The following is a 26198-nucleotide window of genomic DNA, read 5'->3' as shown; positions in this document are numbered from 1 at the left end:
GTGCATCGCAGTAGATAAAGTCGCGGGTGAATGTTTGTATAAAAAAAGAAACAAAAATTTGTACGTGGGCGAAGTCACGAGAAATCGCTAATTATACGTTCACGACTTACAAATAATTGCTACAAGAGTTATAAATTATTAAAAAACTTTGGGATCTGTTTTATCTGTTATACCAAAATCAAAACTTTTTGATAAACAAAATGTAATTATTATATTAATTATTCTAAACTTATTTTATTAAATAAAAGCGTGGTGTAAAATAATTGAAAGCGATACTGTAAATACTGTTAGTTCTAAGCTACGAATTTGCTACGAATTAGAGATTACGAGCTAATGTTTGTTTAACACTGAGTTTCCAACGGTCCGCTACAGGGAACGGAATTTGCTCACAGAATAAGAAGGGTTTAGGCCGTAGTCCACCACACAGGTATAGTGCGGATAGGTACACTCCACATTTGAGAACGCTATATTCTTCATAACGCTATAAATAACTACACTTCACAAAATTTTACCGCGGACACATGACTTGTCGCTTATCAACAGGCAGAGTAGCTTCGGTAATATTTTTTACTGCGTCGAAAAATGCAATTACGGATGATAGCCAATGTTATTACCTGATTCCCCAAGAAAGTTCGTAGGTAATATTTTTTCAGTTTATAGTTTGCAGTAATATGCGGAAATTAAAAATAGTATATTATTAAACGTATCGTACTTTAGATAAATTAAAATAAAGAAACAATGGCAAATTGAAATATCCGAATTGCGTTTAAAGTACATGCCGATAATTTCAGGTAGCGGACGCCAAACTTTCAGCATGAGCCGGCGGCCGCTTTCAAAGCGCTGTAATTATTTGAGCGAACGAACTGTTTGTATGTTTGTATTCTCTAACTCTCTAACGCTTTTGCTCTAAAGTATCCTTAGCATATGTTGAGAGAGTTTAGCTTCATTTCGCTTAATTGCTAAAGTGATATCGTTACATTTATCTGGAATGTTTGCCTAACACTGGGTTGTTGAAATCTATAAATGAACAAAATGAAAAGGAAAATGAAGGAAATATGCCGCTGTGTATATACTTAGTTTGGAGGGTTCCAAACTAAGTATATACACAGCGGCATATTTAGAGAAACACAAAAAAAAGGTCCATAATTAAAAAAATATGGTTTTATTTTAATTTCTTTTGTTATTTAAAGTTTCTTTTGTTTTACTTAAAATGAGATCACATTAAAAGCATATTTTGCAAGTAAAGGTTATTTGTGAAAAAGGGTACATTATGGAAAAGTGAAAATTAATATCAAACTAATTAATAATTAAATAATTAAATTAGAAAAATGGTGATTAATATCGCGTATTTCCTCCACGTGCTCTTATTAAAGTTTCTACCCGTCTAGGCATACTGAGAATGATGTTATCGATGATCTTCTGGGACAGTCTCCGCCATTCCTCAACTACGGCGTTACAGTTCATACTAGAGTTCACCCACGTTGGCAGGAGCTGGAATTCTGGACTTTGCTTTTTTTGCAGCTTTTCTTTGCAGCAAGTCCCAAACGTGCTCTATTGGGTTTATATCCGGTGATCTCGCCGGCCACTCCATAATAGTGATGTTGATATCATTAAGATAAGCTTGAGTTACCCAAGCGGTATGCGGCCGTGCATTATCCTGCATAAAAACAAAATCATCACCGATATATGAGGCAAACGGTACGACGTAAAACTTCTCTGATATAGCGGTCTGCAGTCAGTCTCCATCTGTCAATCACTACCAAGTCTGTGCGAGTTCCCAAACAAATTCCCGCCCAAACCATTATTGATCCACCACCGTATGCAACTGTAGTTTCAAAATTAGTCTGAATGTATCGTTCTCCTTTGCGTCTGTATATTCTTTGCCTGCCGTCAATTTGGTTTAATAGAATTCTGCACTCATCACTAAACAATACCTCACTCCATTGGTCTGCGTTTCAAAGTTGATGTTCCTTAGCAAAAGTTAACCTGTTTCTACGATGATTTACCTCGAACCTTGGAGCCTTGGCGGGCACAAATGAACCCAAACCAGCTTCTTCGAACCTTCTTCGTACTGTACGCTCACCTGCGGTTACACCCCGCACTGCTTCGAACTCATGTCGGGCTTGGACGGCCGCCAAATGGGGGAACCTACTTACTTACACGAAGCCGAATGAAACTATCATCCCTACTCGAAGTGCGTCTTTTTCTGCTCTTCTCACATAAGTACCGGTCTCCCTGAAACGTTGGATACTGCGATGGATCGTTGAAACTAGTCGACGAAGATCTCTGGATATCACTCTGTAGGTTTGACCATTTCTTCGCATTCCGAGTGCCCTGGCAATCTCCGTTGGGGCTAAGTTAGGCATGATTTAGTCCTCAACTCCAGAAACATACGCGATTAAAAAAAACTAACAGTAGTATTTCAATGAAATTTTAAATCAAACTCAGAGGAAAGTTCGCTCCAGATACGGTGTATTTGAATAAAATTAAAACAATTGCATAAAACGTGGTGTTCAGTTGTTTTCTTAATTTGAAATTATTTATTTTTAAATTAAATGACGTATAAACCAGCCAGCAACGTTTGATACTGATATCAAACCTTTTTTTTGTATTCCGCTAAATGTGTGTGTGTAGTTAAAGTTATATAGGCCGTGTTCAAATTTGGTTCCATCATCTGGATGATACAAGATATTATTATCTTCTATAATCCTAATGAAGAAGAAGATATTATTAGGTATAGGAATGAAGGTATTCTTATAATATCCATAATAGAATAAGTCAGCCGCGCCGATATAATTGTAATATAACCTTTTATCTAGTGTGTTCCCTCACAACTACGATTTGGAGTGGTCAAGTTGCGGATAAACCAATTCTTTCGAAGTAAATTAATGGCTTTTCTGGTGCAGCAGTTGGATGAAATTAGCCACATTTTGGAAATCTTGTTCCAAACTGTGTGCTTATTTATTTTTCAATGTTATATCCCGCTAATTTCAGGAACTACAAGTCATATTTCATCAACTACACTAGCTTTATGCGCCTAGTTTATTGAATCACGTTTAAAATTATATAAAACTACGCTACTCCTCAAGCGGTGATAGGCCAGTTGATACGACTTTGACTGAACCCATTGTTCGAGGAAAACTGTGCTCTGTTTTGGGCTGGTTGATATGATGATGATGCCGCAACTCCTAGTAATTAATACATGATGAACTACAGGGGAGAGATATAGTAAAGAAACTGAGTTTGTTTGAAATCACATACAAGGATTAGTCCCATATGTCTCATCCTGTTGCAATATTACTTGATTCTTGCTTTTTTCGCTGGCAGTTGTGGATAAGCAAGTTTTAATGGCATCACTATAGGCCAAGTGTAAAACGGGAGATGGCACTCGCGTGATGGCAAAATGAGTGGAATACGTCTACCAAAAGCAGATGGACACACCGACTCATTCCTAACGATGGACGAGTAGAAAGCATGGCCGATTAACTTACCGACTGACAGTGCCTTATGGGCTATGTGTTTATGGACTAACTTGAAGGCATTGGGAAAAGATAATCAGGGAGATGCATGTAATGCAATGAAACTGATGCCATGGACACTATTTTCAATTGGAACAAGGAAAGACGAGAAATTAGTGAGGAAATCAGAGAATTTAATGCTGAATGTTGGTGCATAAAATGTTGAAGACGGAAAAAAACTGGGTGACTGTCGCAAAGTATTTAGAGACTATTATACATGTATTATACAGGAAAAGAAGAAAGAAGAAAAGAGAAGAAAGTCAAGTCCATGAAAAAATTTCAAAATCGATGTCGTGTTTTAGCCGAAAGGCGGGTATACGGTCAAGGAAGTGAGCTGCGGGTGTCCATGAGGATTTCCCTTCCTGTTGTTGTTTAAGAAAAAAAAGAAAAAAGAAAGAAAGTAAGAAAAAACAAAAAAAAAGTGTAAAATGGGAACTTTTGTAAATGTAAAAGGTTGCTTCTTATTTTTTGGGTGTTCTTACAATATATTGACACACACCACTGCATATTAAATCGATTTGTGTGCGTTTTTTTTATTCCAGTAGCTTTTGACTCATCTCAATCTCATCTGATGGTACATAAAGATGGTAGCTGGCTAACCTGTCATAGGTTTGAAAGTTATATTAAACCAATACATACACACCCATACTACACGGCATCGTACTGGAAATCTGAATCGCTTGGTGGCATGTGTTTCTCTGCAGGGTGGTAACTAGCCACTTAAGAAGCCTCCACTAGACCAGACAAGAGATAATTAAAAAATTATAAATTTCTCAATTGCCTCGCCTGGTTTCGAACTTGAACACTTTTAAGAGAGCAGCCCTGTGTCAGGGAGGTCGTTTTAATAAATGACAAGCTCCCGCGCACTCAAGAGCTAACAAGCAACTAAGTAAGATGCGAGTATCCGGACAGAATACAGTAGATCTGAATGGCGACTTACCAAATAATATAACGTTATTGTAATTATCATCATCGTAATTAATGTCTCACTACTAGGCACATGGCTTCTCTCTAATGGAAACAGCATATAAAGCTTATACTCTCCACGCCGATTAAACGTGGGTGGGCGGACTTTCAATGTTACGGCGTTAGTTATGAGCAACGGTCCTGACGGCTTAAGGTGATCTACGAAGAATTGCACAACGCCAGTATCTTATGGCTATATAAAAATTGATACCATATATAAAAATTGACAAGATACTAAGGACTATATTATCAATAATTTTAACAAGTAAAAATTTTAAAATACCTACTCAAAATTTTTTTGCCTGATATGGGAATCGAACCCGCAAACTCGTAGTCCGCAATCGAACATGCTAACACCTAAAAAACTACGCAATATATCTCCTTACGCAAGGTACTGCGATTTTCCTATCTCACCACTCACCAGGTGGTGCGTTATAATGCAGTCGAAGATTATGCCAGGGTAACCATTGTATATTTGTTTTTGTTATATCATATATTATATTGTATGGTTTTATATTAAACCAATACCCCAAATCGGTTTTTACGTGCATCGTCACCGATGAAGAAATTCCAAGAAGAGAGGTCGGTACCTACCAGAACAGATCAGAGAAAAATCTAAAATTATAAATTCTTTTACTTCCACTGCTGGGAATCGAACCCGAGTGCTCCCAATTTTAGCACTCACCACTGCGCCTTTTATCTAGTATGTTCCCTCACAACTTCGATTTGGAGTGGTCATGTGGCGGATAAACCAATTCCTTCAAAGTAAGTTGATGGCTTTTCTGGTGCTGCAGATGGATGAAATTAGCCACATTTTGGAAATCTTGTTCCAATCTGTGTGCTTATTTATTTTTTTATGTTATATCCCGCTAATTACAGGAACTACGAGTCATATTTCATCTACTACTACTGCTTTATGAGCCCAGTTTATTGAATCACGTTTAAAATTAAATAAAACTACGCTACTCCTCAAGCGGTTTCCAGGCCCAGTTGGTACGACTTTGACTGAACGAGGAAACCTGTGCTCTGTTTTGGGCTGGTTGATATGATGATGATGCCGCAACTCCTAGTAATTAATACATGTTGAACTACTGGGGAGAGATATAGTATAGAAACTGAGTTAGTTTGTAATCACATATCTGCCCGGGATCGAACCCGAGTGCTCCCAATTTATAGCACTCACCACTGCGCCAGGGATGTTACGGTGGAAAGAAAACCTCTGTTCTTGATAAGATCGCCATTAGATTATACGAGTAGGTACAGCTATAACAACGTAATCATTTATTGCGAGCCCTCGAGCCACGGGCGGCAATAAAAATGAGAAATTATTTTTAATAACATTAGGTACTTACCTAAAGGGCGCGGGTTCCGTGACACCACAATATTTTGGTGACGCTAATACCGACCCTTATTACCGGGAATTCCTGGTAAACTGGCAAGTATAATAATAATAATCCCTTGACTCACTTTATGACCTCTACGCAGTTTTATGTGAAAATAAACCCTAATCTTATGATATGTTTATATAATATACCTACCTATCTCAAAATGATTTGATATTGTTATTTAATACTTACAAGTATATCAGATATCCTAATTGCGCAGAGATAATTTGACCCTAGTAGTTTTGGGGGCTGGTTATAATTGTTTGTACATAATAGAGCTATCAATACAATTATTGTATGTTAACTTAGATAATACAAACCGCACAATAAGCACACATATCCATTAATTGAAAGCATGTATGGGCTAAGTAGGCAATCAGGGATTGATAATGATTGCGGCTTTGGTTAAATCTGTCGCTGCTCGAATGAGCATTGCACGTGTTTGTGGTCACGTCAAAGGTCTATTTCTAACGAGTCGGGATGGGACGTCACCACATAACGCAATTTCGGGCGGAAGACATATTTTCCGAGGGTAGGACAAAGTGGTTTGCCGGTGACGAGGCCTGGTATGCGACGCGATTATGAAACGCCATTTGTCAAGTTTTTATTGGGCACCCTAAAGCAAGGTCCATTGTTGTTTGAACACCCCCGCGCCCGCGCACCCTTCGACCCTCGTCTGGGTGACTTCAATTCATAATTTTTATAACTTGTTACCATTTTAAGCGTGTTTGCAATTGTAGATGAAGAAGTTTTTATTAATTAAATTCTTTCCAATTGTTTGCCTCTTTTGTTTGTTAGAAAGCGTATTTGTATGTCATCGCTTGGTTCCAGGTTCTATTTTGGAGACGAGTCACGATAGTCTCATGGTGTTTGTAAAACGTAAGACAAAAGAACAACCCTGTTATAAAATACATTTGCATATTTTTTTTTTTTGTTTTTTTTTAGTTATAGTAATAATTGACACACCACACATCATACGCCTCGTGTGCCATAATTACACTGCCTTCAGAAGGAACACAGAAATGCTAAAATAGGCATGGCGGTAAATGCATGGGTCGAGCTCAGCCATAACAAGCTCCGCTAATACTTAAATAAAGTGGTTTCGATGTTTTCGAGGCCCAAAATTCTCAGTACCTACCTGGATTTTGTGTTGTTCACCCTCAGAGCCTAACGTGAAGCCGTCATTTCAGGTTATCATCGGTAACCTTTAATAATCTTTTAGTAGTTAAAGCCCGCCAAATTTGTGCACAAATGCAGGTTTTTGCAGCACAAGATAATGAAAATGATATGTACCACTTATCAGTTCACTTATCAGGTATAGAACCTGAAACTGTCTAATTAAATAGCAACATGGCGGACCGTTACACTAGGAAAGCCAAAAGTAAGTTATCTGCATGGCAAAATCGCTTATTAACAATTACGAATTCATCTCGATATTAATCAGAAGGGCCAATATTAAAACTGAACCCAGAGCACAAGCGGTTTCATACATAGATTCCGTCAGTGAAGCCATATTTGCCACATCGGTAGTCAAAGAGCTCCGGGAAGCGAAATCATTTTAATATCTGCTGCACCCTAATATAAAGGTAGTGCAAGAGACTATGTTCGTTAGACCTATGTTATAGTGAAAAGTTTTTAGTATGTTAAGGAGTATTATAAATTATATGAATTATATAATTTTTATACTTTTGCAGTTTGCACATTTTTACCCACAGATATATTCTTCTCAAGTTGCAAAAGTTTCCGTTTTTAAAGTCAATAAATGTGTGTGTTGCATTTCTTAGACCTTGTCTGCAATCTCAACTGTTTAGTGATGATGCAGTATAAAAAGTTAGCGGGTTAACTTGCTAACTCACTTGGTGGCACGTTTTTTTAGGAAGGTTAGGTAAACAGCCAAGGCCGTATCCTCCCACCAGACCAGAGCAAAGAAAATTTAGAAATTATAAATTCTCAAATTGCCTCTGCCCGGGGTCAAACCCTTGATATCCACTCATAAGATCACAGCGCTCACTACTGCGGTAGTACAAGTAGGTGGGCATAATATAAGCCATACTTTATTATAACCATATTTTATAATACCATACTAGTTAGAGATACAGTTAAGAATCAGCTTTTGGACTTACAAAGCACTTTTACTGATTATGGAGCTGTTGACATGACAATCGATTTTCTTCATTTAACGCCGCACGCATTACTATCAAGATTGTAGTATTAGCATCTGTAATCCGTTATTATCTATTGCGAATGCACTCATACAAAACTGCAGAATTTTCTATAGCATAGGGCTAGAGACCAGGGGCTCTTGGTTCATTGTAGTTTCCCCTATAACTCTCTACGTAATCATGTTTATAAGTGGTTTACTGTACGCTTTTTAATTTGTTTAGTTTATAGAAACTAAACAAATTAAACTAAACAAACTGAAGCGATGCGAGCAAAAAAAAAAAGTAATTTTATTACACTGTGTGAGACCGTATAAGTACGGTAATTATTTATTCATAGTAAGTATAGACTTACTATGAATAAATAATTAACCTAACCGGCTATGAAAATTTTGTAAATAAATAACTAACATTTATGCTGTTTCATCAAAAAAGCCTATAACGTAGTGTTTCCCAATGTTTATAATAAAATAAGATTTGTCGTTTCAGAAATTATCAGGACTAACCAGACAGACAAATTGTTTCGTTACAAATATACTTTCTATGCATTAAATAAAAAAATGGTTATTGTTCATTACAAAGACATTTTTTTTATAAGAGTAGGCATAGATAATAAAATACTGCGCTCGATTTGGTCGGACGAAGATTAGGTGACATGCTCCTTGCTCTGCTAATATGCCAAATGTCAAACGCGTGATCATAAAGTCCTTAATAACTTCCATGATTAGCGTTGCTGTTAAATCAATATTATTAGTGACCCGACAAATATCACAGTAAGTCAATATATGAATGCTCTGCCCAGAGGCTGTTTGCCTTGTTTATATCCGCTTTGCGCTGTGCAAACTTTGCGTATCTACCTCACCCTACCTACCTTCAGACTTAACGTGTAAAGTTTAGTTCAGACTAAGCTACATAAAATTATGTATAGTATTTATTTGTTGTCTGAGTTGCTGTATATCTGTCTGTTAAAACTAGCTTATCCTTGGAATTGCCAAAATGATTATAAATTAATACAATACAGTTATATGTATCACAGAGGACTTGTCCTATAAAATAAAACGTACAATATTTTTCAAATATTTTTTATTATTTTTCGTGGCAACTAAGTGTGCAACAATGTAATTAATGAAAAAAATGAAAAAAATAGCTAAAGAGTAGACGGGAAACTTTGGGAAGGTACTGCACAAAGCTGCAAGTTTTTAATACAATTCTATACAATATGTGCCATGAATGAGGTCCTGGAACTTCTATTAACCGTTACTAGCGATTTAAGTTCATAAATCATTACAAAAATATTAAAAAAAAACTTAAAATTAATTGTTAGTATATAGTAAATTCACATCCATAGATAACTAGGATCTGGATTGCTTTTGTCTCACAAAATTTGCAGTACCCTTCAGAGTTAAGAACAATTTCTTAACTCTGAACGGTATCTGGTCCTCCCTCGTGCCTCGTAGAGTACGTTAAGCCGTTGGTCTTGATTAGTATCAATACTGCTGGCAGGATATTGTTCAGAGAACGTAGTTCAGATCTATGTTAATTTTAGGTTTATAGGTACTCCCACAAAATTTACCACAAGCTCCCAGTATGTTATGATTAAAATACCTCATGAACGGTATTTGACGAAATTTATCCAATTTTATTTGTTATCTTATGTCTGTGGAAAAAAAAAACTCTTAACTTATTAAAAAAAAAAGTCTGTATATTAATACATATATGAAGAAAAATCTTTTCAAAACATAAATCTACACATACAAAAATCTTCATTTCATATTAGAAAAATCTATGGAAATTAACAAAAAATATAATATACTTACTATTATAAGTAAACAACCTAAATAACACAACAATAAATATTTGATATGTGTGAAACAATAAGCTTTTAATTACCATCTACCAAGTTAAAAAATACTGCGGTGTTCGCCCACCATATCGACTCAACACTGACTCGACTGAAATGAACACATTGGAATGTGAGCATTATGTTATAGGGAGTAAGCTTTTTAATGTTTTGTGCCGGAGTATATGCCGAGTCAACGCTATGGGAACAAAGGTGTCATACACATCAAACAACACTTTATGACACATGACAGTCGTTAAGCTCGCATTGCATGCTAACTTATGTTTTGAGGCGATATAGTGTTCGAAGACCATAGTACCTAGTATAGATTCGCGTCCATGTATCGAATTAGTATGCTTAAAGTTATTAATAAACAAACCTAAAAACTGGCTCATAGGTATTAATCAAACTGAATCTATAAGTAAACTGAACTTTTTTCAATTATGCTCATCTTATTTTTGGTTTATGAATACAGTTTGTGTTCAAATTTAAATTTTTAACCACAGTTTAGTTTTATACTTCTCAAGTATGAACCTAGAGAATTTATCACTCTAAAACGAGTAACGTTATATAGTTATAAATAACGGTTATAAATTAGGAAAATGCTCCCATTGTTGCATGTCCATAGAGTTACCGCATTTAGTCTTTTTCAGCCTTATTTTGTTTTTTACTTATTAGTATTACTATGCTTATTTGCTACTTGAGAACTCTGCACAGAGGCACCGGTCAAATATTTCTGGTCAACTTGCTGTGAACATAGCGTGTAGCAAAGGCAATCAATACTATTTTGGTATGCTACGCTGATAACTTTGACATTGATTTTATCATTGCACTATGGAGAAAAAAACATTTTTTTTCTTAAATAAGTAGTTAATCAAACCCCCCCCCTCAATTGTTTTAATTTTTTTACATTATAAGACAGGTAGGAAGAAATGAATAGTAAGCGAGTATTTTGTAAATATGATTTAAGTCCAAGTGACCTTTATTTCTTATGAAATATAATTAATAGGGGTCTCGTGAGGTACTTGGCCTAGGCGAGGGTGGTCTAGAGCAATCATCGTCGTTATTCTTCCTTTTACGTTGAAGTGTAGCTAAAGGCTTGTCAATATGAGGTCTTTCTTTGGCGGTCTCCGTAACAATAATGTCGCGGAGACACTTGATATAACCCGTTGGTACCTGAAGCATGGTCGCCAACTTTTCCGACACGCCGATCATGTTTGAAGCAGTTTTGACAGCCGCAGCCACGCCACCGGCAGCTAAGTGCAGCGTTCGTACCCGTGTGTCACCTTCGAATCAAAATAAAATATTGAAACACATTTTTTTTCTTCTTCATGTGATAAATAACTGATTTCATTTATTTTAAATATTCCTATTTTATACGCACTTACTAATCGTTATATTTGTGGGTGGTCATTGCAACTTTACCACAAGTTCAGAAGGCAGATTCTTCTGAGAATAATCCGGCAAGAAATCACTTTAGTTTCGCTGGTAAAACTCTAACATGGGTTTCCCGAAGGAGACTTTGCAAAGTAAGGAAGACTTCTCACAGAGCAAACCAATTTCGTGCGCTGTTGTATGTCCAAGTCTCCAGATTTGAGCATAAAACAGCGCACTTCTTCGTCTGAAGGCTTTGAGAAACGAATAGTAAGTAACTGGAGAGAGGCTTTGTTTTATATAATTCCTGGGGCTGAAATAAGGTTTGGAAGTTTGTATGAAAGTCCTATGTTTTTGAAGTTAGATACGTGACAATCGGTATTTATGCTATTACGAATTTAAATAACTATAAACGCCAGTGTGTTTTTCTGTCTGTTCGCAGCCATCTACCGTATAAACTTTTGAAACTGATCTTAAGAATATTTGAATTTTACCGGTAGCTCTTTCTGGAGAAGGGCATTTGCAACACAGGTAATCTTGTCAAGCGCACGGAAAATCAGGAATTCCACGCCAACGAAGTCGCGGACAAGCTTACATTCCAATGCTTACATTCCAATTTTAGTCGAGTCGTTGTTGATTCGATATGGTGTGCATGTTATATAAGCCGTCGTTCCCGGTAATAATTATTACTGTAGTATGGGCGTTATCATCTGGTTATAAATCTTTTTAATAATCAATCACTGATTACTGCCTATAAAGTGCCACAGCGAGAGTTGCTGACTATGAGTACGTTATGGAATGATTCAGATTATAGCAGCGGTACGATGTAATACGTTATTAGGCATTAAAGCCTGCCAACCTGCATTTTAGCAGCTTGGCCGGTTAATGCTCCATCAGTATCTACTGTGAGAGATAACAAGAGCGCTCACCGTAAAAATACTACTGATAAAAATACTTTTTAACACGTCTCTAGTGAGACACAATATGTTAATAATCAGTCTCGACCATAATCTTCAGGTAGTAGATTAAATTTTGTATCCTTATCTCAGCGAAGAGTAAGAACAGGATAGCACTATCTAATACAATCTGCCATCTGAAGTTTTTGGATTTGATTGATTATTATGAAGACGTGCGTTGAGGATTCCGATAATGATAGATGAATAGAATACTTTTCTTGAACTTACAGTTACTCAGACCACGAGATCTGGCGACCCAGCGCACGACCTTCTCTACATCGTATCGGCACAACTCGGCCATATCTATCAATTTGGTGACCGCAGGTAATACCTGCGGTTGCACTGCCAGTTCGTGCGCCAGCATCTCGCCTACTTCTACAGACGTCATCAGTGGAACACGAAACTCTGTAATTAAGTTTATCTATCTATACCTTTATCTATCTTTATTTTTCTGTCTATACTTCTAATAATTTTAAGTTCCTATTATTTGTTTTTTATCTGAACGTGCCACTCTGGAACTAACAGTCTGATAGGATAAAAAGCCCATTTTTGAGGGAGGTTAATATTCAACGTCTCACTCCAATCCTAATGCGACTGTTTTTTTTGTGAGGCTTTAATTTCATAACTAGTAAACCGATCTTCATTACATAGGGCATTTCAGGACAAAAGCACCTATTCTTCCTGAGAACAACCTGAATTTGTAAACAAAAACTACATTAAGACGCGCTGGTCCGCGTGATAAAAAGCTTATCCATACTTATATTATAAATGCAAAAGTGTTTATTTGTCCATCAATAACGCAGCAACAGAACAACGGATTGATGTGATTTTTGCATAGAGATAGTTTATGGGTCGTAAAGTGAAAAATGCACAATTCCTATGAGAAGATAAGCTTACGATTACGCTCACGCTCGCGCTCGCGCTTTCTTTCTTTCTTGCTTGCTTCCTTGTTTTCTTGCTCGCTTGCTCGCTTGCTCGCTAGCCCGCTTGCTCGCTTGCTTGCTTTTTTCTTTGATAAAAAAAAGTAGCCCATGCCACTGTATGGCTTCCGGGATTTTCAAATTACCAAGCGAGCGAAGCCGTGGGTAAAAGCTAGTTGTTTTTATAAAAAATTATAACTACTTACCTAATGCTTTCAATATTTCCATCTCCATGCAGACAACTTCATTAATGGAAAACAAAAAACCTTCCAAAGCTAGGACCGTGCGTGTTGCCGTGGCAGTCACTGGTAGCATTGCCGAGTTCATCTTTGCAGCTAGCACTATACTGCACGCCATAATGAGTAGCATTCGTGGCCTGATGTATTCCAGTACCACTCTTGCTATGGCAGATTCTAGAATAATAGCTTATTTTTTATATATTTCTATTACTGAGCGTTCCCCATAACGCATAAGTCAACAATCAGCACTTGGCCAGCTTGGTGGACTACGCCTGAACCCTTCCTATTCTGAGATGAGAGAGAGATGATGATGATAACTTGTTTTTCTATTACTTGTAAAATACTAGTGAATATTCTCGGCTTAATTTAATTTGCTTCTTCTTTTGCGTCACTTGAGAATTACGTTCTACTACAATAATTTAAACAAATTTAGCGAATAAAAAAATACGTGTGATTTGCTGAGAACCTTCAATGTCCCGTGATTATGTGATGTTTTTATTTGTTATAGAATTTATCTTGTAATAGCCTAATTAAATATAAATCTAACATCTTATATTTTTTATAGAAAATTGCCACGACGCTGCGCGTGCCTCCTAATATTTAAGCTGGTTTTTGAAACTGTGTCTTTAAGTTTGTGCATAATTTTGCCCATTACGACTTATTTCCCGCTTATTTAAAATTCATCCAAAAATACAAACATTCACTCACACACTTCCATATATATATATATATATATATATATGTAACACCACATATAATAGCTAGACTCACGATTTCGCAAATAAATCGCGTTTATTTGCATTCGTCCATTGGAATTTAGTGCTCTTTTTACGAGACAAATACTGTACCTTCTAAATTGGACTGTTTGCGCATGACATACACAATGTACCACTCCACAATACAGCATGCCTGGCCCGGGATGCCATTCCTGTGGCAGTTAAACTTTTCGCTGATATACCACACTATGCTTCTAGCTTTTTGCCTGAGCATTCGTGAGCCCATCAGTGCGAAATTATTACCTAATAATTAAAATAACATTTTTAAATTAAATAATAAAAAATAGTATGTTAAAACTAAATCCCTACCTTTATTAGAAAGATGCAGGAATTTCAAAAAAGCTGAAGAGTTGGTTTGTTTTAGTCTTTTTGTTTCTAACAGGTGGATTTGAAAAATCTTTAACGCACTCAGTAGCCCAATATATAATAAGGGTACGTTAATATTATGTTACCACACAGTGCCTCCTTGTATGATTTTTAAAAAGTACCCTCAGCCTATTAACATTTCTGTGTCTACTGATAGTGTTTTAAAGAGTAGATAAATTTTAACATATGTAAGTGTGAATGTATTAACATGAAAACAACCCGGTGGTCCACCTCGAGAATTGTAGTCAACTAGTTCCACTAGATCCAAAAAAATATAGACCTGCGTCTGGGTACCTATGCCGATGCTAGGGCAACATTTTCATGTGACAACAAGACCCCCGCAAGCCAAATAAGAACCACCGGGCCCGGCGACACGAAAGTATATAAATATTAAAGACAATCAGCGACCCCGTGAAACCATAGCGATACGCGTAACTCACTTACCCCTAAAAAAATAATCAAAGAACTCGCATCGAATGAGAGCCCTCACCCCTTTTTTAAGTAGAATTATTATGAAGATAAAGTAAACTACATAATTTGTAATAAAACAGATCAGTTTTCTTTATCATTCCAAAAATCACTTAATTGGAAAATTACTCTGGCAATAATTTGCAAGCATGTTGTTAATCATCGTGGAAGGTTCGCGAAACTTAAAAAAATAATCTATTCCTCTACAACTCTGCCCTTGACTGCAATATCACCTGGTTTTAAGTTTGTTGTCTAAGATCGTAGCCCGTTTATCAGATCACACAATCCCTTCGCTAACTAGCGACACCAGACCAGGGAAAAGTCAGATATTTCAAATTCTTAAACTTTCCCCGCCGGCGATCAACAACGTAACCAACGTTTGTATTTTTGTTTAATAATAAATAAATAAATACTACGACAATACACACTTCGCCATCTAGCCCCAAAGTAAGCGTTGGCGTTGTGTTATGGGTACTAAGTTGAATGATCAATACTTTTTTAATGAATAATATACATAAATACTTATAATATACATATAAACACCCAGACACTGAAAAATAGTCACGTTCATCACATCATTTTCCAGTTGTGGGAATCGAACCCACGGCCTTGGACTCAGAAAGCAGGGTCGCTGCCCACTGCGACAGTCGGCCGTCATTAAAACTGTTTTAACTGAAAGGCGCCCTTTTCGGCACGATGAAACCTCTGAAATATAATATTATTGAATAACTTTTGAACGGTTTTATAAAGACAACAGTTGCCCATATTCGTATGTTGTTTTTAAAGAGTTATCGCGATAAATTCATAGACGTAGACCTCATTTCCTAATTTTAGTGATAAACCGAAAAAAGAGTAATTTAACTTCAACATAACGCATAGGTGATCGCTTTTATTGCAAACTAGTTCATATCAAATTCAGGCGGATATCCATACTTTACTTATAAGTATTTATTTGGTACTTACTATCAGTGCGGTTTTACATAGTCTACACCTTCCTCAATGAATAGGTTGGCGCAAAGATTTTTTCAATCGGAATATAAATACCAGGCATTCAAACAAACTTTTCAGCTTTATAATATTTAATAAAACAGATATAAAATATTTCGATGCGACTTCATAGTCGACTAAGGTTTGCGAGAATAACACAAAGTTCTTCAAGCTTTCAGAGCATAGACCCATATCGCTGCTCCAATGCGAGTTGGTGGGCTTTAACCATTACTAACACATATTAGTGATGCTAACCTTATACGAGGAGCCTCTGAGGCACGGGGTAGGACAACGAAAATATTCAAAATCCAGTCTGGTAATGAGAATTTCTTGTCAGAAAAACCCAAATAATACAAATACAAATTTATAAATTCTTTATTCAAGTACCGAGGCGTATCATCGGCATGCACCTATGGAGAGTCAAACATATTTCATTCAACTCTTGTGTTTAAGATGCCAGCCACATTCTTTAACTTAAAAAAAATGGTTTATATAACATCACCATCTCACTGAGCCAATTGATAAAATAATTTCCTTTGAACTAAAAGCTATTCAGACCCAATTTTATCGTTTATTTTGTCCTTTAATAGGATTTATCTACGATTATATATATCTTAATAAAACGATTTAAAAATTTTACATTATTTTTTTTTATTTACAAATTAAAATTACCGTTGGTATCCGCTGTATAACAAGCCTGTATCGTTTAATTTTTCTTTCATTGCTATTATGGTGTCATCTAAATAGTGTCATTGAGACAGAATAACTTTAATAAGCATTAAATTAATTTAAAACCATGCCCTTTATTTCCACATTTTGATTTTACTTACGTTTAAATTTATGATTTTGACATTATATAACTGAGAAATATTTTACCGTCGCAAGCCTGTCGAACAGATGTGGCCCTTAAAACCTTTTTTTTTAAATAATAATATTTGTAGATATTTCTAATAACAGTTTTTAACTCACCTTCTCGTTCAGACTCTTCTAAAAACCTTTTCAGCCATTCCGGGGTGTTATTTACTTGCGTAACTGATTTTGCGTTGTTATCCATTTTTACTTACGAGAAAAGACTTCGAGACCGCTGTCCGTGAAGAACTGAATTGTAAATCGAACAAAAATTATTTTTAAGCGAAGCCATATTAAATATTCATTTGAGAAAACTTGCACGCGGCACTGACGCCTCCTGAGGCTTCTTTGATACAGTTATTTATTAATTGAAACATTCGCGATGTAGTTTCAACACCTATGCGAAAAACTTAGCCAAATAATTTTCTGTTACTCTTTCTTAGATATATAATTATTGTACCTTAACTAAGCTACCTTAACTTATTAGATTTAGGATAAAATAATAATAAATAAAAATATCAAAATCATATTATGAATACAATTTGTCGAAAATTATTAAAAATAGTGTTAATTTAACTTTCAGTAGCTACTTTTTATATCCACAACATTTTTATATACTTTGGCAATGGTTTAAAGAGATGATGCAGTCTATGATGGTAGTGGGCTAACCGGTTAGAGGTATGGCAGTTATGTAAAACCTATACCCCTAGTCGGTTTCTACGCAGTATCGTAAATTTAAAGCTAAATCGCTAGATAGCATGGATTTTTCGGTAGGAGGGTAGGTAACTAGCCACGGACGAAGCCTTCTGACAGATTAGGCGGGAAATTTCCCCCGCTGGGAATTGAACCTGGGACTTTCCATTTATAAGATTATAGGGCTCATGATGGTGCCAGGGAGGTCGTACTTAAACAAAAATAGAAAAGAAAAACAGTTTATCAACAGAAAAAAAATGTATCTTAATGGTTGTGTCCTTGCCAATATACCTTTCATTAAAATAATAAATCCGCACAATTCAAGTTCATACAGGAGTTCCAAATTATTTTATCTTTCATCTAAAGATTTTGTTCTTTTCTTGGATCATTTCATATTTATTAGGATTAGAGTTCTTGGATATTAGCATTCATTTGAATGTTTTCCTAATAAAGATAAACTAATATAAATTGAGGGATCCCCAAAAATTATTTTCTCCTAAAGAAAAATACTTTAATTAGATCTGTCGCTTATTAACAAAATTTCACACATACCCAAGTTTTTACAACAGTAACTGTCCCTTTGGTCTTGTGGTTAGTATGTTTGAATAAGGTACATCAGGGGTCAGTGTTCAATACCCAGGTAATAAAAATTGTTAGTTAAGAAATTCTCAGTATTAAGTCCGGTCCGTAAAATTTGCCCGATCCAACTACCGTATCAATCTTCGTATCTCAAGGTTTCTCATAGTGGACGCCTTACTATTTGTCTTTCAAATTGTTCAGTACTGTGACAGTTCTCACAAACCTAGTAGTTATATTCTCTTTGGCTCTCTATTTAATGATTGGACATGGAAGGGGCCGCACCGATAGTGACAGAACGCGTGACATGTATTTATTTTCCATTCGACACCACAACCCTATCATAATTGCGGCTTCGTTCTACCTGACTATCAAATTAATATTGACAATGCACACACCAGGATACACAAACAACCTCTGCACAGCATCTTCGCCGGCCATCGAAGACCAGCTGCTCGATTTCTGATGTCATCCGGACATGGGCTCGGAGGCGTGCGGCCTAATAAATCGTCGCCTGAGCCGAAGTTTAGCGTTACACAATATGGCGCTGTCAGACCGACAGCAATTTTTTTATTCCACTACAAGTTAGCCCTTGACTGCAATCTCACCTGCTGATAAGTGATGATGCAGTTTAAAATGGTAACGGGCTTAGGAGAATGGCAGTTATATTAAACTCATAACTATATTCGGTTTCTAGACGACATCCTACCGGAACGCTGAATCCCTTAGCGGCATGTCGTTGACCTATCACCAGACCAGACCAGAAAAAAATCCGGTATGTTTAATACCCAAACTGCCCGTGCCGAACCTGGGACCTCCGTCTTAAAACCACAGCGCTCATCGCTACGCCAAGGAGGTCGTCAAAAATACTTTCGCTTTTTCTAGACCTAGGACCTTTCCTTTTTCCTGGCAAAGCCTTTACAAGGCTGGCCAATCACAATCCGAAAAAAAAGTTTATGAATGCATATCATCTATGCAAACGTGACAAATGTCAGTGATACACTTAGTATGAGTAGTTTTGTATATGTGCGCGTCGTGCCTGCATATCAGAATACAGTTATTAACATCCCTAATCTTTGTGCGGGTGTCGTACGAGGGGATTGAGGCAACAGATGATAGATAGATGAATTCTTTACTGGACAAAATTAAGGAATAAAGATAATAAATATTGGAAATAGTAAAAGAACAAAACCAAAAAAGCGCAAAGGCGGTCATCGCTTTAGGGTTATCGCTTTAAGCGATCTCTTCCTGACAACCCTTAATGAAAGAAACAAATAAATGATTATGGAAAGGGGGTAATGCAATATTTTAAAAATATGCCATAAAACTACTTTTACTATACATTACTATAATACATAAATAGCTCACACAAATAGTAATACATATGTCTTATTATTTTTATTATAAAATAAGTAATATTCTTTTAAACGACTTCTGAAGCTGCTTAATGATTTAGACGGACAGCAGCGTTCTCTGTGCTGCTACAGTTATCTCATTAGCCCACTAGTGGACTGTTAAAGGCTATTGATGATGGATAGTTACTAATACTCGCCTATACTCATTTGAACTCAAAGTCTTAGAACAAGTGTATCCATTACATGCCATTAAATAACAGTAACATAATAAGGCAATGCATAAATTTATACGAACCTTAGCTAATAATTTCAAATAGAAAAACAGTTTTAGCGATATTTATTTAAAACTGTGTTGGTTTTTTTGTGTATTTCGCCAGTGTTGTATTATTAACAGCCATAGTGTATTTTATAATCTTCAAATTGAAATTAATTGTGACACTTAAAGTAAAATCCTTCGTAAAATTGACATGTTATTGTATTTATATTTTATGTCGACAACTAAAACTACAGAGAAGTAATACTGAATGTCATTTTTCAAAACATTAAACTATAATTGTCTATAGAATTGATTCAAAAATCGAATGCCACCTGCCAGATTGTTTAATTCAGAGTTATATTCTTTGTAGTGTTTATGCAATCGTGATTTGGTTGCAGTCGTTAAAAATTTAAAAATCGAATGTATACGATTTTTAAATTTTTAAATGTTTTTAGATCATCTTTATTTACGTTTAGAAACTTCTACTACTTTTAAATAATTAAATTGGTTTTCCCAGTAGAGTTTTATTAGTGTTTTACTGTATGTTCCAAAATGTATAGGTAGGCTGCTCAGAAATGTTTTCACAGGAAAATCTCTAGTCTGCCTACTAATCGAGTGGTTACTCGGTTAATGATAGTTTGGTGTTTAATACATTATGTTAATTGGAAACTTAATCAGCTTTTGGAAATCCATATTTAAAAATCTTTGCAATAGGAAAATATTGTAATAACCTGTAATTTTACTTTTCCTTTTATATTGAGGTTGGTTGATAACAATAATTATAAAGTTATAAAGAGTATAAAGGAATTGTAACAGTGGTAGCCCAGTGGGCAGGACTTCGACTTCACTTTCGGGGGGCCGAGTTCGAATCCCAGCACGCATATGAGTTTGAAGCAATTAAAATATCACTTACTTCAATGGGGAAAAAAATATCGTGAAGAAACCGGCATGCCTGAGAGTTCTATTTAATTAAATCAAAGGTGTGGAGTTCACCGTTCCGCACTTAATTGGCGTGGTGGACTACGGCATTAACCAAATCTTATTGCGATTTTTATATGTATTTTGCATTACATACGTATCACATCGGAGCAGGTTCTTAGGTATGCAAATTTTGAATGAGAGGAGTATCAAGAAGATATGAGTTTTAAGAAAAAAAAATCTACGATGTGAAAGCGTTCCGTGGTCCAACCACCTAGCGTTGAGTTTAAATCCTGCGAGATTTTAATAAGTCTTAGTACGACACAACATTTGCCAGTCTCCCGTTGCGCAGAAGATTTTGCTACACAAAAATGGATAGTGTGTCTATTATATGTCTAAGCCGCTGGAATTCATAAGAAGGGACAAGAAATAGTATTAACAATACTATCTTGTTACGCACTGGCTTTATGTATGTAGATACCAGCTATCTAATTAAATTCTAGGTGCAACTTATTTCGCTTTGATTTACCAAGCAGAGAAATGTTCCCGTCTGGAAGGTTTTCATGCAAAGCTATGTTCTTAATTCGATAATCCAACACACGTAATAAAGGCATAGCAGCAAAATGGTTGAAGAGTAAAAGAGAGACGGTGTGGGCGTGGCGACAACAAGGCGTTCATTTTTCTCTATGGCCCCGCCCAGTAGAAAATATCCCCGGATCCGCCCTTGCGCCATTTATACGCTTCATCTAAAAAAACCTCTCCCGAGCTAATCCTGCTCCAGACTCATTTGACGCAGCATCCACTGCCTTAACTGTAAGAGGACGTTCGGAAACAGATATTGCGCAAGTTATTTTTTTTAAATTATTCCTTTAAAGAAATACAGTTTTATTATGCCTGTTCATCTACCTGTCCCTGTGTATTGTTTAGGATTATATTCTAAAACGAAACTGCTATAATAAATAGCTCATGCTTGACTAGAGAGTGTCACTCAAAAAAACAATATTTAGAACATTATTTTTGCTACACGTTGAACTAATATAGAAAGCGAAACGCGAGACCCAATCTATTTTTCTAAAAAATCATGAAAATGCTTTGTGGTAAGAAGTTTTCTTATTATTCATCATTATCAACCCGATATCGGTCCACTAATGGGATCGTGGGATCTTCTCTAAGAATAAGAAGAATATAAACCGTAGTCTACCACGCAGGTGAAATGTTGATTGGTGAACTTAAAACGCATTTAAGTAACGGAGAGCTCCAGGCATGTAAATTCTGACGGTATTTTCCTTCACCGTTAAAACAAGTGATATTTAATTGCTTGAAATGCACATAGCTCCGAAAATTTAGAGGGGGGTGCCGAGGATCGGAGTCCCAATGTGTGACTGAAGTCTTATCCACTAGGTTGTCACCACTTTTCTTGACTATTCTATTATTATTAGAACAATATAACTACATTTTAAATTAAATTAAGTTAGTATGGCAATAAAAAAGGGAAAAAAGACCTGTTTTTAAATTAGATAAAAAAATATAACCAATAAATTGAGAAGCAAGAACTTATAAAAAAGGAGGTTTTTTATGAGTCGGTTAATAAGTTTTTCGTTTAATTTTACCGTGAAGATAATCTTCAGAAACAAATTAAGTTTTCTTTACCCAAAATTGGATCTGTCATTGTTTTGCATAAATTACTAGGTATGGGTAACGACTTATATTTTGTTTTGGCAATCAAGTTTTCACATAAACGATTAAGCATATTGCGTAGTCTAATCTTACATATCCTAAGATAAAATACCTGATATATTATATGAATATTTCTGAATACAAGCTAACTAATCTAAAATTATACCACTCGATTTTTCGCATACATATCATTAGTAAGAGGGAGGCGTCTGTAATTGCCGTTCAATAAAATCAATCGTCCCGATTACTGGTAAATTATGCGTTCTGCGTGAGAAATTAGAATTTATCTTGTATAGATACAATTCCGAATTTTATTTTAGATATAATCGTAATAGGATTCTCAAATTAATTTGCTTTAATTTTAGAAAGTGATATTTTAAAAACATAATGAACAATAAGACAATAAACAGTTTCCCTAACTGATTTCTGGAGGACTACGCTGGAGATACACACGCACACACTTGTGCACTATAGCTCAGGTGTGTGCGTAAACACACTCACACTCTCTGTTCCTTCACTCTCATAGTCCGATGGGTTGGCAGCTCTGATAAGGTTAAGCTTAACATGCACTCCGGTGAATAACCAAACTTCGAGCTGGTCCTAAGATTTTTTTGATAGCAAACCCCAATACTTATCCACTGGCCTGACCCGAGGATCGAACCCCGGACCTCATGATTCGCAGTCGAATAATCTCACCACTAGACCGACAGGATGTTTACAGTAAACACTTTTTGACTTTTTTTTTAAATTGGCCCTAAATCGTGCAATTGTACATTTTTATTTGAGATAGAATATTTTTGTTGTACATTGTAAATAAATAATAATAAAAATAAAAAAGCCTTATATTATTCCTTAATTGAAGTACAGAAAAATACAAACAAAAAAACATGATAAATAGAAAAGAAATAAATAAGAATGTAAGCTTTTGCGAATTTGTTAAGTTATATATTTTTTTTTTGACAAATTGAGTTATGAAACCAGGTTATGAATTGAGTTATGAAACCCCTTGTGGGTAAAGGCCTCCTCCATTTTGTTGTACATTAATTACATCCGGATATAACTACAGAGACCGAAAATTTATTTATTTCGAGCTAGTCTACTTTAAAGGCTTTGGATAATATGTCAAGTCTGTTGATTTTAAGTAAATCTTACACCGGTTCAGAGTCCAGATTCTACCGAGAGTATCCTCAGCAGTTGCTGTGTTCCAACGTAAACATTTTTCAATTTTTTATTCATTATTATAAATATAGGTTCTGCTATCATCTCTTTTAGCAATTTTTAGCCACCATTTAAACACACAAATAGCATTATTAGAGTAAAATTTCACGGAGTCTTATCATATAAAAAGATTTCCAAATTTAAAAGTTAACAGAAATCATCCAGAAATATTGCGCATAATTTCTATCTCACGCTTTTATTGGGTAGGTTTGTATCTAATTAGTAATAGCCAAGTGTTAACTGCTCATGGGCTTTTACAAAATATTGCTTTTCCCGAAGCCGAGATGTTAGTTGTTGAGAAGTTCGCCCAGCGACGAGCAGAAATTGCTTTACAACCATTGTAATAACTTTTAGTTCCGGTGGTCTTTCCTTGTGTTTATCATCAGTTTCACTTAACTAAATTTATTTAGGTGTATTTGTGTAGAAAATTCACAAGTTACTTTAAAAATATTAAAATCTATAGTATTCCCCGGATTTCTCCAGGATCCCTACAATATATTTTATAATTGGAACCACAAGGGAAGTATGCAGTTAAAAAAAAAAAATTATATATTTAATTTAAGCTAAGTTCTGACATAACAAACATAAAAAAATACAACCAATTAATCTCCTCCTTTTTATAAGTTGGTAAGAAATAATTTTTAAAAAAAGTGTTAAAAAGCCCAAAGGTCATTTTAATCTTATGCATATTTTTTTGCTTTTCGAACTGTTGTAAACAATATGACACATACATTATCTGTACTATGATTATAGTCGTAAAAATGTAATAGGCCCGTTTTGACATTTGTCATCGCGACGTAACTAGTTATGGAACCATAAGACTCTGTACTCGATACTCACGATAAATCAATTCAAGTTTGTATCAGTACTTGATTGATATTATTATGTATTGTAAAGTGTTCGTTCGTTCAAAGTATTCCTTTAACTTCACAACCAATACGCGTGACTGGCTGATGATTATACGTCCACTTTTCAACATGTTGAAACAGAGTTAGTACTATATAACAACAAACACAAAAATCGAGTCAAATCACTATGTTTAATTTAATGTCCAAAATAGAAGAGCCAAAGTTAACGTAATAGTAAACAATTTATATCAAACTTAAACGAGCGCACAGTCAACTTTACAAGATAAGGAACGAAAAACTGCGCAGTGCGCGCGGGGACGCTTCAGTCATGTGCCGCTTGGTCAGATACATCATCTCAGACTCATTATTTAGAACCCATTTTGAGAACCAAGCTTATTCTTTGCAGTAAAGATAACTACACAATATTTAATTTCGATATTCAGTAAAAAAATGGTTACAGCTCTAGTATAAAAAAAAAAGACTGAGAACGTAACTGTTTTCGGAACGTTTCGCAACAATTATAAATTGCATGCTACTATGAAGTAAGCGCAAAAAGAATACTCGCGATATATTCTTTCATATTATTTAACGTCCCAAAAAAATTTACGTATTTTTTAAAACACTGTATGTAATTGATTTTTATTTTTTTGTTTCTTTCAGTTTCGTTCCAAGTTACATTCTATGGTCTTGCACAAATGTCAAAACGGGCCTATTACATTTTTCCGACTATAGTAAAGTAACTTTACATTACGACGATTTTTGGAATTAGTTGATTAGTGTAATTTATCTTTTTTTTGCAAATTACTCTACTAATAAATATATTATTACTGTTAATAATATAGATCACTTACTCAGGTACAAGTCAGAGAGTCATGTGCACGGTTAGTAATGTAATCATAAGAACCCACAGACTAAAGGAAAAACCTGAAGAATGCTTCACTCACCCACATGTTTATAAGTAAAGCTAGGTGCGCGTTGTTTTGTAGCATAACTATGATGTGAGTTTAACTTTTATTTAATATTTATTTTTGTATTTGTACCTCCAATGTGTACTTTTTTACCTATCCATTGTAAAGGATTGGGAAAGATTACAAAGAAATTAAAATGTGATTTAAGGTAATGGTATTTATTTATTTTGAGGTTAGATCAAAGAAACATCAAGATGCGGTACTTTTTTATAATCGTATCACTATCATATATTATTGTACCCACAATTAATAAAAAAATATGTATCAACGCTTTATAAGGTCTTGTGATGAGCCAACTTGAAAAAACATTTTGGATGGGATTTGATTTTTCTTTACAAAGTTTCTAAACCCTTTTTTTTATAAATAGGAGGGGAAAATCCTCATGGTCATACCTATACATAATACTGGACTCCTACTGGCTAAAAACCCCTCCTAAAAATCCTAAAAAAGGTCCGTTTACCGTCTAACTCTTTGTTATAATCTGTGCAGCTCGACCACGATCTGAAATGTGGGTACAAATGAGCACGCACATCCATCACCCAATCGAACAGCGATCAAGCGGCGGCTTTGCCGGCTTGCGGTGAGACAGCTCAATTCCACCGACGGCTATGTCCCACTGCCCACAGCTGCTACCGTCTACAAGTCTACACTGTTTAGAATATGCTACTCAAATAACAGGTTGTGCGAAAATATATTATGTATGAAACAATAAATTTGCATTAGGATACCATATTAAATATACTACTGGTACTACGACAATAAACACATCGCCATCTAGCCCCAAAGTAAGCGTAGTTTGTGTTATGAGTACTAACATGACTGATGAATATTTATTTGAATAATATACATAAATACTTATACATATATACACCCAGAAACTGGAAAA

General features: G+C 35.5%; 1 protein-coding gene across 1 annotated transcript; it reads right to left on the bottom strand.

Moving 5' to 3' along the window:
• Positions 1–10870: 10870 nt before the first annotated feature.
• LOC120636634 lies at positions 10871–25273 on the bottom strand. Its single transcript, XM_039908194.1, has 6 exons — positions 25196–25273; positions 16924–17052; positions 14206–14376; positions 13325–13531; positions 12427–12603; positions 10871–11154 (listed from the first exon to the last, which is right to left on the bottom strand). The coding sequence occupies exons 2-6, from the start codon at positions 17006–17008 to the stop codon at positions 10871–10873; spliced, it is 924 nt and encodes a 307-aa protein (XP_039764128.1). The 5' UTR covers positions 17009–17052; positions 25196–25273.
• Positions 25274–26198: the final 925 nt, after the last annotated feature.

The sequence above is a fragment of the Pararge aegeria genome, chromosome Z (assembly GCF_905163445.1).
Source record: "Pararge aegeria chromosome Z, ilParAegt1.1, whole genome shotgun sequence".
Taxonomy (NCBI): Eukaryota; Metazoa; Arthropoda; class Insecta; order Lepidoptera; family Nymphalidae; genus Pararge; species Pararge aegeria.
This window is presented reverse-complemented; position numbering and strand designations above follow the sequence as displayed.